This window comes from Alosa pseudoharengus, unplaced genomic scaffold (assembly GCF_046254945.1).
Source record: "Alosa pseudoharengus isolate Yale_2024_CS ecotype anadromous, Long Island Sound unplaced genomic scaffold, YU_APseudo_1.1 YU_APseudo_1.1_scf_9, whole genome shotgun sequence".
In the NCBI taxonomy this organism is placed as follows: domain Eukaryota; kingdom Metazoa; phylum Chordata; class Actinopteri; order Clupeiformes; family Clupeidae; genus Alosa; species Alosa pseudoharengus.
In genome coordinates this window covers 32,423,767-32,435,967 of record NW_027468881.1, presented here as the reverse complement: position 1 = coordinate 32,435,967, position 12,201 = coordinate 32,423,767, and the positions used below count along the sequence as shown (strand labels likewise).

Below are 12,201 nucleotides of genomic sequence, written 5' to 3'. Positions count from 1 at the left end.
TATACTAAGCGATTGTATATGCTCATATAGATGGTGAAAATTCAAGGGGCACTAACCTTGTCTTTTAATCGCGATGTCTTGGATAAGTACTTCATTACCCACAATCCTGAACAATCCCACAGTGATGCCTCTGATTGGTGGAAAGGCCGTTATGATCATAGTTTGAAACTTTCTCAGTGAAAGTTATTGACAAAGATGGCGGAGTCTTTTACTGCCTATGGTGAAAATCTTAATGTGAATAAAAACTTTCTAGACGAACATTGGTACTTTTATCCACAAGGATTGTGGTTTATATATCACACGTACTTAGTCAGGGCCAATACACCATCAAATAGATAGAACACTGTAAATGCTAGTTTAAACGCTTAACTTTTCAGGTAGCCGATAGGCTAATCATTAGCATTTCAGACATTAGAATGTCATTATAATGCTGCTAACATTAGCCTATATGCTGCAACACCGGTATGAAATATATTATGTTTTAGTGACCTTGCTGTTTCTATGAACATGAATTGTTGTTTATAGGAAACATCAACTTAGTCGAGGCAAAAAAAGCCCTGTATATCCTCATTAAGTACTTAAACCTTATTGTATGAATAATTTTGAATGTGTGTTTGGAGATAATTAATTTTCTAAAAGTTGAAAGGTCAAAAGTGACCGGAGTTGAAGAAACACCGTTACGCCATGCGCCAGGGTGCAAGATGGGGCCCATAGAATGTTTTGAAAATATCTAAATGTCTAAAAAGGTATTAAATTTAACTTACTGAAACCTGCAAGAACCCTGTCTGTTATCTTTCAGATGTTACCACATATGTAAAAAGTGTGGGGTCTGTGGGAACTTCTTCAGATATCAGGAATGGACTGAGGGGCTTCATAACTTTGACGATCATATGATTCTCTCTATTCATCTATGCCTTTTGTTACGGCAATCAGTGCAGGTTACTTTTATTCTTTCTTCCTGTAATGAAACCATGCCAGGTTAATGTGGTATCAGTTTTAGGAATGCAATAACCCACTTAAGTCTGTGAGTTATGCTGATTTTATCATGGCTAAGGTGGTGTAACTGCACTCAGCTCCGCTCGGTGCCTGATGACCCCTTAGCTGTGGTAAAACGAGCATAACTCACAGCCTCTCATGTGTTATTGCTTCTGTTACAGAATCACACAGCAGTTGGCAGGCAGCTGGACATTTTGGAGCAAACCAACAAACAAAAATATGGCAGCCATGATGCAATTTTGCATGGTTATCTCCATTTTGAGGCCCTGTCAGCACATGACTACTATTTCTCATGTGTCAACTGTGGAGACCACCCAGCTGTAGTGATTATGGATTTGCACAAGAAGGGTGTGTTCAGTATGCCAGGTTAGTATTGATGATCAGATCTTCCTTGACAGACACAATTTTGTGTCCTTTCTGAATATGTCCTCATGAATATATTTTCAGTGAGTGATGTTGCGGATCCACCACCTGACTTTGATGGTCGTGTTGACCTAGAGGAATTCTGGCGGTCTGTATCTGAGGAAATAGTGTGTCACGGGTTTTTAAAAAGTAAGTATAGACTGTGTGGTCAGCCATGCACTCTTAACTGTAAGCTCGTCAATGAATGTTTTCTGAAATGTATCTGTTATTTAGTGAGGAGACACTTTTTAATTATGTCACAGGCAACAGTAACAACCCATTTCGTGTTGTACCATCTTATGCGAAATGGGCTCCGTGGATTGGCCCTCGGACCAGGGACAGTGCTTTGGTGCTCAACACAGAGTATGCTCAAATCAAAGCCTCAAAGCCTAATGAAAGCCAAGCAGACATTGACGTACCAGAAGAACGTCTTTCAGATGAGTTGATGAAGTTGAAGGTGATTTTATTTGTGTATTTCTTACGGCATGTGAAAAAAATAAATACTTAATTTATTTTCTTGTGTTTTTGTACATTGATGAATTTGTAGTAAATGTACACTTTTTGTAATGTGTAAGCAAAAATAGTATGGATAGACTGTGTGTGTACATTTTCATGTTGGTGTTAGTAACTTGTCGCAAAGCTGTAAAGACTGCCTTCATTCACAATGTAAAATGCTTTTTCTGTCTATATGGTTCAGGTGGAAGATTTGCGCAAACTTGTGAAGGACTGTGGCATGGATAGCAAGGGCTCCAAAATGGACCTTCTTCTCTGTCTGAGGGAGGAGATGCAAACGAGGAGCACCTATGACAAGGTCTTAGAAAAAGTCTGGGGAGCATCTGGTAAGTTTAAAAACAATACTTCCATTTTTTCAGTGAGACGGCAACACACAATGCTTTGGCCATTAAATAGCCTAGTTGCGGAAATTACCTTAAACAAACAAACAAACAATGAGACGGCATAACAGGTTTGGAAGCTGTGGAAGGTTGACACATATTTCCACATATTTCTCATGCGCAACATTCTTCATCACCATAATGAACACCTGAATAAACGAGCAATGGAGGAGTTGAAGAAGGTCTCTAATGAAGATATCATTTTGGACTTGAATGGAAAAGCTGTTTTAGGTATTTATCTTGCCCACATTTCATATTTGAATGCCATTTGATGAACAAAAGAGATTTGATGTCATTCTTTATTTGCAGCTACAAATAAGCAGAAAGATATGTACGAAATCCATCCTCCCAGACGATCACTGGAAGGTAAAATTATTGCTTGTATAACTTCTGTTGGCTTCTAAATTCTCAGGAATGATATGTGATTTCTATGCTAGGTGTAACGAACAATGAGGTTTTTTTTTTTAGCAGATCTATGTCATGGGTTAATTTCTCTGGTTGATAATTGTTTACAAATCCCCTCCACCAATAGGCACAACACAGTGTGGACCTCATTGTGAAGCCCTAACCAGCCCTGAGGGAATATCAGCGTGCCGTGCCAGTTGGATATTCGAGTATCATCCATCTCAAAAAGCGTTGGTTAGTTGTGTTAAATGCAATTTAGACCGCATTTCAGTGAAGGCTTGCTTGCTCAACTACATAATTTCTCATGCTTTTAAATTTGTAGTTGGACTATGTCCTTGACCAAGAAAAAACAGGAGCTGAGCTTATTATTCGCACAGATAAGGCATGCCTCACTCGGGCTGACTTTTGGAGCCTGGGCCTGAATCACAACATGGACTCAACGGTGAGTTTAGGTTTAACTTGATGAAATCCTTTTTTTTTGCTTTTAATGTTAATGTGTTGGTGATTCGTGGGCAAGTTTACAAACTATTTCAACCAGCCTGCCCATCACTGTAATGTATGACTTTTAGTTATATTAGCCTATAGCGTATTTGCATGTCTCACTCTGTTTTCCAGATCGGAAACAGCTGTTTGGAGTTGGTTTCAAAAATTGCCAGGTCAAAGGTACAGTGAAAGTCAGTGTGGTGAATCACCTCTATCTGTTGCAGTCTTGCATTACTATACTCTTTTTAAACGCTTCATAGGGGAAAGAAATCTACGTTGCTGACTTGTATGTCGTACCAACTTGGCTGGCCCACCACAGTGACCCACTGTTAAGTATGCCTGTGAGTATCTTTTTTCACATCTTAGACAAATCTTTACTTTAGTCTTTACTTTAAGTGTGGCATTATGGCCCATATAGGCAAGTTTTAGATTTGCATTATTTTATATTTGTTTGGCGGAATGAGATTTAAACATTCAGACCACATTGTACATTTGGATATATGACTTATGAGAGTAATGTTGGGTGGCGGAATGGTTGCGGAACCACATGTGATCCGCTATATCTTTTCTTATATCTTCACACAGAATGACATTCGCACAAAAGAATTCATTATAATTCCAATTTGGACACCAGGACATTACCAGCTATGTGTAAGTTACAGTTCTCAGTTCTTTGTTCCAAAAGCTAATAGAAATTTCAGTAATCTCATATGAATATAAAACGGATTGTTGCATCTCTTGAGAACTTTAACATTATGAAATGTTTATTGCTTAAGTTGTAGTGTTCATTCAACTCTCTAACTGCATATCTGCATGTTACGGATATACTGCATGTCTCCATTAGGTGTTGAAGCCTGTCCTTCGGGAGATTCTTTTACTTGATTCTAGGTGTTTTGAGACCCCGCATGGCTTTGATCAGAGATATACCGCTCTGTTGAGGTTACAATAATGGAATTATGTTCTGTTCAAGGTAGGGGTGGGAATTGAGAGCCCGGAATAGAGTAGAATCAAGAATCAAATGCTTCAATTCACTGGAATCGTATCCCTCAAACTCATTTTTAGCACGGCCACATGTGAATCATTCAAACTGATTTCAAGCAGGCCACAGAGCTGCAATTGTTGTTCAAGCATTTAAGTCTAAGTAAGTAAGTATAAGTATATATACTTTTGATCCCGTGAGGGAAATTTGGTCTCTGCATTTATCCCAATCCGTGAATAAGTGAAACACACTGCACACAGTGAACACACAGTCAGGTGAAGCACACACACTAATCCCGGCGCAGTGAGCTGCCTGCTTCAACAGCGGCGCTCGGGGAGCAGTGAGGGGTTAGGTGCCTTGCTCAAGGGAACTTCAGCCGTGGCCTACCGGGGCAACCCTCCGGTTACAAGTCCAAAGTGCTAACCAGTAGGCCACGGCTGCCCCTATTTGGGATCAGGCCGCATGAAATAATGTGAAGGGGTGGTTTCAGCCCTGGACCATATGTTTGACACCCCTGCTTTATGTTATAAGGTCATGTTCATGTGGACCTTACGCTAGGACAGTCACCTTCATATGCCCTCATAAAGACAAGAATGATAGTGAGTGCATCAGGGGTTTACTGTTTCTTTCTGATTGGTTGCACAATACACAGAGATCTTGCACAAAGGATAAATCCTGGGGAATGGACAGAAAACTGGGTACCATTTTGAGGTAAGTGATATTCATTTGTATCAAGCTTTACAGCCTGCATTTATTTGCAATAGTAAACTTCAATTGCACCATTGCAATCAATGCTGATGGTGGTATTATTCTGTTAGAAGTTTCCTCGTCAAACCAGTGGGAATGACTGTGGAGTCTTCATGATAATGGTAAGGCGTATGTAAATGTTTTCATGTCTTGCTGTCTTTCGGGTGTTCACCCACATGTTTTACTTGTTTGTTGTTTTTTGTGCAGTTGGCCTTGTACGTTGCACTTGATGCTCCCTTCGATTACACCATCGTAAGGAATGATTATTTATATTCGGTGTGATGGAATTTATAATAACTACATATAAATATGCCATAAGTCTACCTATTTTATGTTTAGGTGGATATGCCAGCCCTTAGGAGGTGGTGGTGTATCATGCTGATGGAAAACTTCACACTGGACAAGTACTTATTTAACATTAGGGCATTTACAGATTCTCACATGATTCAACCTTTTAATAGCAGGATTCATACTTCAAGTCATTGCATTTCTGATAATTTTTGCATTTTCCACTCTTAACCTCCCTCCACTACCTCATTTAGCCACGGCAAGCTTTTTTCACACTGGACCAATGAAGCAATGGTCTCCTAAAAGGTCATCGGCAGCCTGTGATGCGTCTGAGGAAGCGCAAGTTTGAGGAGATGGAGGTAATAGGTTTGCCTTTCATAGAATGCCTGGTCATAAGTATAAAAGCAAAATCACTGTTATGGAGAAGCAATGTTTAGTATGAAAGGTGGTGGTGTGGCCACCCGGTAAATGTTATAATAAATGCAAAATGGTCACAAATGAATGACAATGAAAAAATATCCTCCTGTTAGTGAGATTGTTCTTGTCTGGTTTCTATCAGTAATATTTATTTTAATTAATTGTTTTTTATCATGCAGAATATTGAAGACATACCGGAAGCGAGAAATTGGGTAACGCAGAATATCGAACACACACAGGAAGCGAGAAATTGGGTAACTCAGAATATTGAAGACATGCAAGAAGCGAGAAATTGGGTAACGCAGCTGAAGAAACAGAACCTCTTCAAAGGTGAAGTCCATGTGCCACGCTTCCTTGCCATGGAAGACAGCGAGGCTGTACAGGCACTCGAGAATTTTATTGTTAATGGTGACACCTTCAATACTGATGAAAAGCATGAAGTTAAGGATCCTTTCATCTTTAACTTTGAGTATGTTGAGGACGTGGAATTGTTTTTTGAAAAAATTGGAAGTATGAATATTAAAGTCAATTATGGCTTGCTTAACCGTGTTTAACCAGCCATTGTGGCTTGTTTTGGCTCTGTGTGTATTGTTTTTTTTTTTTTTTTAATTGGAAGTACGAATATTAAAAGTCAATTGTGGCTTGCTTAACAGTGTTTAACCGGCCATTGTGGCTTGTTTTGGCTATGTGTTTAATTTCTATGAAATGTCTTCAATAAAATTCTTTGAATTAATCTGCTGTCTTTTTGTTGTCACAAAGTGGATATGTAGCCTTATGTAGGCCTAATGGTCCCTGAAAATGCACTTAAAAGTCTGATGGGAATTATCTAGGGCTGCACGATTATGGCCAAAATGATAATCACGATTATTTTGATCAATATTGAGATCACGATTATTTATCACGATTATTAATTAATTTTAGTGACAAAAATATTTTTTCCCTAAACATGTTGGACTTGCTATCTGGCTCACCCAAATTTTTCCCCTTACATTTACTCCCCTAAATTACGGCAAATATAGATTTGACTGCGACTTCCAAACAACTTTCAAACAAATATTTTGTGCGTGCTACTATTTGGGAAAACGTTAACGGCACACCGGGAATCCTCCCAACGCTCCCCATTAGCCACTTAAAAGCTCTGCTTTTTGTTCATGAGTTTACTGTAATAGTTTAGTCCAGGGGTGTCCAAACTTTTTGACTGAAGGGCCACATTGGGTTTTGAAAATTGGCCAGCGGGCCACACACAAATAATAATAATAATAATGATAATGTTTTGTATTATTTAACTGACAAAGTCATTTTGTAGAAAATAAATTTCTTAAGAAATACTGTTAATTTGATGCTGTTTAATTCATTTATAAATGGTGCACTTGTAACAGGTCACATTTCTATTGTTTTATAATTACACAAAGATGGTTTTTGCCTTGACACACTGCCTTGTATCGCCAGTACAGTGAGAGTCCTAGTGGGCCTCCGTAGTCTCCCCCCTCTAATGTATCAATTTTTCATATTCATATTTCGCTGTGCCCTTCACCTCTTCCCTGTCTCTGTCACTCTGGGGAAGAGGTATGTTATCTGTCTATCCCTCCTTTCATATTATATTAAATATCTTCACCCTATACTGTCTTTCACTACTATCATAACTATCACTTTACCTATATTTACTTTCTGTACACTTTGTTTTATCTATTATGGAGCTTTCTTGTTTATTTCTTTATATTTGGTACTTTCGTGTCACATGGTGTAAAATAAACCTGTGACTAGCCTGTGGCTGTAGCCTGTACCCTGTATAATGCTACTGTATGTTGTTAGCGATCGCTAGTACTTAGCATGCTATTTATAATTCACCGCAGGAGTTGGGGAAGGAGAACCTACTGCCTGCTTCACTGTATTGTCCCTATCGTTTTGCAGGTGTGTCATTGTTTTCTGTTTGTTTATCACTTTGTCATGGTGTTATTTTGCTTGTAACCTTGTACAGCTATTTAGCATGCTAGCTCCCGCTAGCATAGTTGCTAACTATGTTAGCCATACTAGCTAGCTACTTCCATTAGGTCTCTATCAGGAGCTAGGTTAGGTAGCATAGTTTAATGGTTAAATCTTAGCGACTAGTTGTGTTAACCTTTTAAATGTAATGATTGATGTTACTTTTATTTTATATCTTTTATTTTGTATTTAGTATGTTTTGTGTGGGTTACCTGTGCTTTGGCCCTGTCTCTGTCACTCTGGGGAAGAGGAGTTGGGGAAGGAGAACCTACTGCCTGCTTCACTGTATTCATACTTTGCAGTCACGTGATTACCATGGATACCTGGCGGGCAAGAAACGCTAACAAAATGGCGACGAACAGTGGCCAGCCAGGGGAATTGCAGATTTCCAATACAACAATCTATTAACTAGTTAGACCATATGTCACCAAATGTTCAAATAGATATCAAGAAAAGATTAACATACTCGGAACGTGTGATCCATAACGTTACACAGCACCCGCTGATGTTTTCATTGCTTTGAAGCTGGCAAAGTCTCTACCAGACTTGGAGTTTGGAGATATTTACATATCTTATAGAGAATCCGTCACCTTTACACCGCACAAAATATGAAAGCCTACAAAAGTACAGATGGCTATCTTTTTATCAAGAGTGGATGGGTTAACAACGATGTGTTATGGGAGGTGAAAAACAGGAATATCTTCATAAAAGGTGAGTGTTACTAGTTAGCTAGCTAACATTACCCGTTTGCTAATGTTTGCATGTTTGTAGCTATAAGTTACACAAAGTGACATCTGTTTCATCGTGTGATGAAGTCTTCATCTGAATATGTACACCCTGCCTGCCGGCGAATGACAGCTTGATAAGTAGTTAAAAAAAAAAAAAACGTATGCCAACTGTATCATATATGGCTAGCAGGATGTCAACATTGTAGCCTACCTGCTTATCCACTCCACATAGCATCAGACAACAGACAAGAGCAGTTGGGGCAGCGAAATGCGTATAATCCTGTTAGCAATCTGTTAGGTTGTAATGTAGTAGTAATAAGTGTACGATAGTATGCATGCAAAGTAACTGTAAGTAATAAGTAGACGCAGTACAACAGTAACGTGTCATTCATTCACCATGTAATCTTCTTCTCATATCATATCAAATCACGTACAGATGATAACGCGTTCTCGCCACCTACTGGCGAACGTGTAAGCACGTTTAGATAAGATTACACGATTGACATGAAACATAACATCAGCGAATCATAAATCTGAAATTATCCATTATGTCAACTGTCTCTATGACAGGAGACTTCATGACCGTCACTTAGAAGTGAAACCCAGCTGGACGCACAGCTTGCAGTTCGTCTGATTTGTCTACCCATGTGTTGCCACATGTAAACATATATGGTAACCTAATTAAAAAAAGGAAAGAAATGTGTAGCTTTAAAAAATATCTGTTGTAGGCTACTGTGCTTGTGAATGATATACTTTATCTAACTAAAACCTTACATCATCCCTACAGCTTGAATGAATCGCCTCTGACAACTTGGGTTGCTGTGGAAAAGGAGGGACTGATTCGATTTGGCCACTGCACCTGTATCGCCGGGTGAAGTGTGCTCACATGTAGTGTACATCAGGAATCTGTAAGAGACTGTACATGCACAGAAGTTGTTTGCAGACTACTGATCTTAGTGTTTTGAATTGGAGGTGCAGTGTCTGCAAACAGGAATTGGCAAAACGCAACTGTGCACAAAGAAAACAAATGAAAAGTGCTACATTTTGAATTGCACTGTTAGACAGACAAATACAGATTTATTCAATAAATAAATAAAATGCACACACATAGATAAATAAAACAGATGAATACAAATAAATACAATGCACAAAGGTATTTAAAGTGAAAATGTAATACATGTATTATTGTAATATATAAAATGTCATATATTCATTATTATTATTATTTACAGTGTGTGTTTGTATAAATAAAGCATGGCATATTTACATTGTATTATTGTAGTATTTAACCAGAAGGAATGATTGAGGGTGCCACATTTGTAAGGGCACAACACACATGGACTAGGCTACTTTGTCTAAAACTGTTGTTCGGCCTCCCCATCCCTTAGATATGAATATGACTGTTCCTTGTGGGGATATGCCTATTAGGTATTTCATGGTGTGATGATGTTTATAGGTCGAATATGTTTGTGCTCTTGCTTCTAAGTCTTTGGGTTTTTCTATAAAAATTTCGAAACAATCAATTATGCAGGCACATCTAGGGTAAGTTTGTCTAAATATCATGGGCATTGACAGCCGAAGCTCTTCTCTCTGTGGCCAAAATACAAATGATGGGACAAGCTTTCCATGTCTTTCTCCCTTTTCCTCCTTTTGGTGGCAGGGGTGTGAGAGAAGACAGACGGAACCCAATCAGGGGACAGCGGGTCATCAGATTTGGCACCTGAAATAATAAAATAAGATAATATAATAGATAAAACACGTTATTGCCACACAAGGTTTTGGGTATTTTCAACATTGAGTCTTGTAACGTTAGTTCCAGGTATTTCTAGTAACTATCAAGTATGTTAGCAAGCTAGCTGCATAAGGGATAGGTTATAGCTAAATTGTGTGAAGCAGACAAGTTTTTTTTTATTTTTTATAATCGAGCAGTAATAATTCCTCCGTAAATAATCTAGCTCTACTGTTGGGTCATCTCTGGTTCTCATTGAAAAGCATAGATATCACAAACCTCAAAACAAGCTATCACACAACTTTTGTTGTTGTTAGCTAAAGACGACAGCTGTTAGCCTAGCTTAGACTCATAACACAAACAGCTGACTCGCGGAACCAGCTGGTGGTGTTGATTGACGAAACTACAGGGTAACTTAAGACACGATTAATTACATGATCATACACCCATTGTATTCAAATGTTGAAATTACCTTTGATGAAATGATCACTGCACAGACGTGTAGGGCCTGTGAAGGTTGCCAGGTCCCATTTCCTGAAACGATTTCACGTCTGATAGCCTGTATCCATAGTTGTCGTCTTCTCTCTGAATTCTCCTTATCAGATCCGGTAAAAACATAACTCGGGCTTATCTCCTCGGCGGTTAGTGCATCCAATCGCACAACAACTATCTGGCATGTTATTTACACCTCAAAAAAACAACTTTTGTATAGTAAAAGTGGCGACACCCTGGCCAGATCCTAGACTAATTTACTGGATTTCCTTGCTGGAGAACGACGTTCTTGCCCGCCAGCCAGTGGTTGTGACGTCACGTGCAAAGTATGAATTGTCCCTATCGTTTTGCAGAGAATAAAAGCCCGCGAATACATCGTCATCCCGTGTCACGTCAGTCACTGAAAAACAGCAAATCACAACGCAGAGTGTATTCCACCGGTCACACACTGTCACTTTAAGACTCTTTGCCAGCTCCACTCAAATATAGCCTATGGCTGTGCCCTCTCACAGTTTATAAATGGTCAGTAGTGGGAACTACTGTTGCCATCGCCCTCTCTCCCACGCTCAAATGCGTCCCCAATTAAATGGACTATTAGCTAACGTAGTTAGATCTGCTGCAATGGAGATACTATGTATCTCGATGTAACAAGCTGTTAACTGTAAACGTTCTCTAAGAAGAGTGTAAAGCAGTTTGCAGTAGCCTAAAGTTAACCACAAAGTCGTCTATCGCTGGAAAAAAATAGCGAGCGGCCTATGATAAACTAATGAATGCTCGGCGGGCCGGATTAAAGTGCGTGGCTGGCCGCAGTTTAGACACCCCTTAGTCATTCGTTGATATGTAAAACACTGACGTGTAGGCTACATTTTCATTATTGTTCACTCGTTTTGAGTAGGCTGTGTCTTGAAACGCATATGCATTGTAGGTTGCACATGCAGCTTATACATAAATAAAATCCACGGATCCCGTCGTTAGCTCAACTCTTATTACAGTATAGGCTATCGGAGGAAGCAAACAAGGACTAAAAGTTAACGTGATAAAAAAGGCATGTGTGGTTTACGTCATGTGATGTGTTTCACGGTATGAGTTGAGAGCCCTGCTTTGCTTATATTTTTGGTTAACTTAACCTTCCTTAAATCCGAAATATTTTCGAACAATGGATGATCCGCTTCGAGGGACAAGCTCTTGTCCTTCTGCTGTGCCACACATTTGATTTTTGATCGTCGTTTATTGTATAGTCTAACTAGCCTACTAATAGTTAACATAATGCCACTAGTCCACAGTGCATCCAAACTGAGCAGTGCATCAGGCTGAGCAGTGCAGGGGACAGCTGTCATTGGTAGGCTGCATGCAGGCACATGGTCAGACAGGTTTAAGGAGCGCTTGATTTGTTTTGTAGCGGAGCGTTATATGGGTTGCCAGGTTGGTTCTATGGGTAGAGCACGCATTTTAAATATCGCTCGATCACGCAAATTTGATCGTGGGAAGCCAAAATCGTGATCGTGATTAAAATTCGATTAATTGTGCAGCCCTAGAATTATCCCAAGGATGAAAAGTCTTAGGGCACATAGGCAGCCTGTCTGGAATAATCTTTTCCCAAAATAGCATTAGAGATATAATTTCCTGACGTTCCATGTCTGGAATAGACTTCATTAAAAT

General features: G+C 39.3%; 1 protein-coding gene and 1 long non-coding RNA gene across 2 annotated transcripts; both read left to right on the top strand.

Moving 5' to 3' along the window:
* The first annotated feature begins 852 nt into the window (after window positions 1–852).
* On the top strand, window positions 853–1,531 carry LOC143114647 (uncharacterized). Its single transcript, XR_012984971.1, has 3 exons — window positions 853–938; window positions 1,158–1,362; window positions 1,444–1,531. It is a non-coding gene; the product is annotated as an uncharacterized LOC143114647 (long non-coding RNA).
* An 879-nt stretch (window positions 1,532–2,410) lies between these two features.
* Window positions 2,411–6,250, top strand: LOC143114652 (uncharacterized). Its single transcript, XM_076276357.1, has 13 exons — window positions 2,411–2,522; window positions 2,601–2,657; window positions 2,824–2,930; window positions 3,019–3,138; window positions 3,312–3,359; window positions 3,440–3,520; window positions 3,765–3,830; window positions 4,811–4,869; window positions 4,977–5,027; window positions 5,113–5,157; window positions 5,245–5,309; window positions 5,448–5,552; window positions 5,790–6,250. Exons 1-9 carry the CDS (start codon window positions 2,456–2,458, stop codon window positions 5,020–5,022), a joined length of 651 nt encoding a protein of 216 aa, XP_076132472.1. The 5' UTR covers window positions 2,411–2,455; the 3' UTR covers window positions 5,023–5,027; window positions 5,113–5,157; window positions 5,245–5,309; window positions 5,448–5,552; window positions 5,790–6,250.
* The last annotated feature ends 5,951 nt before the right edge of the window (window positions 6,251–12,201 follow it).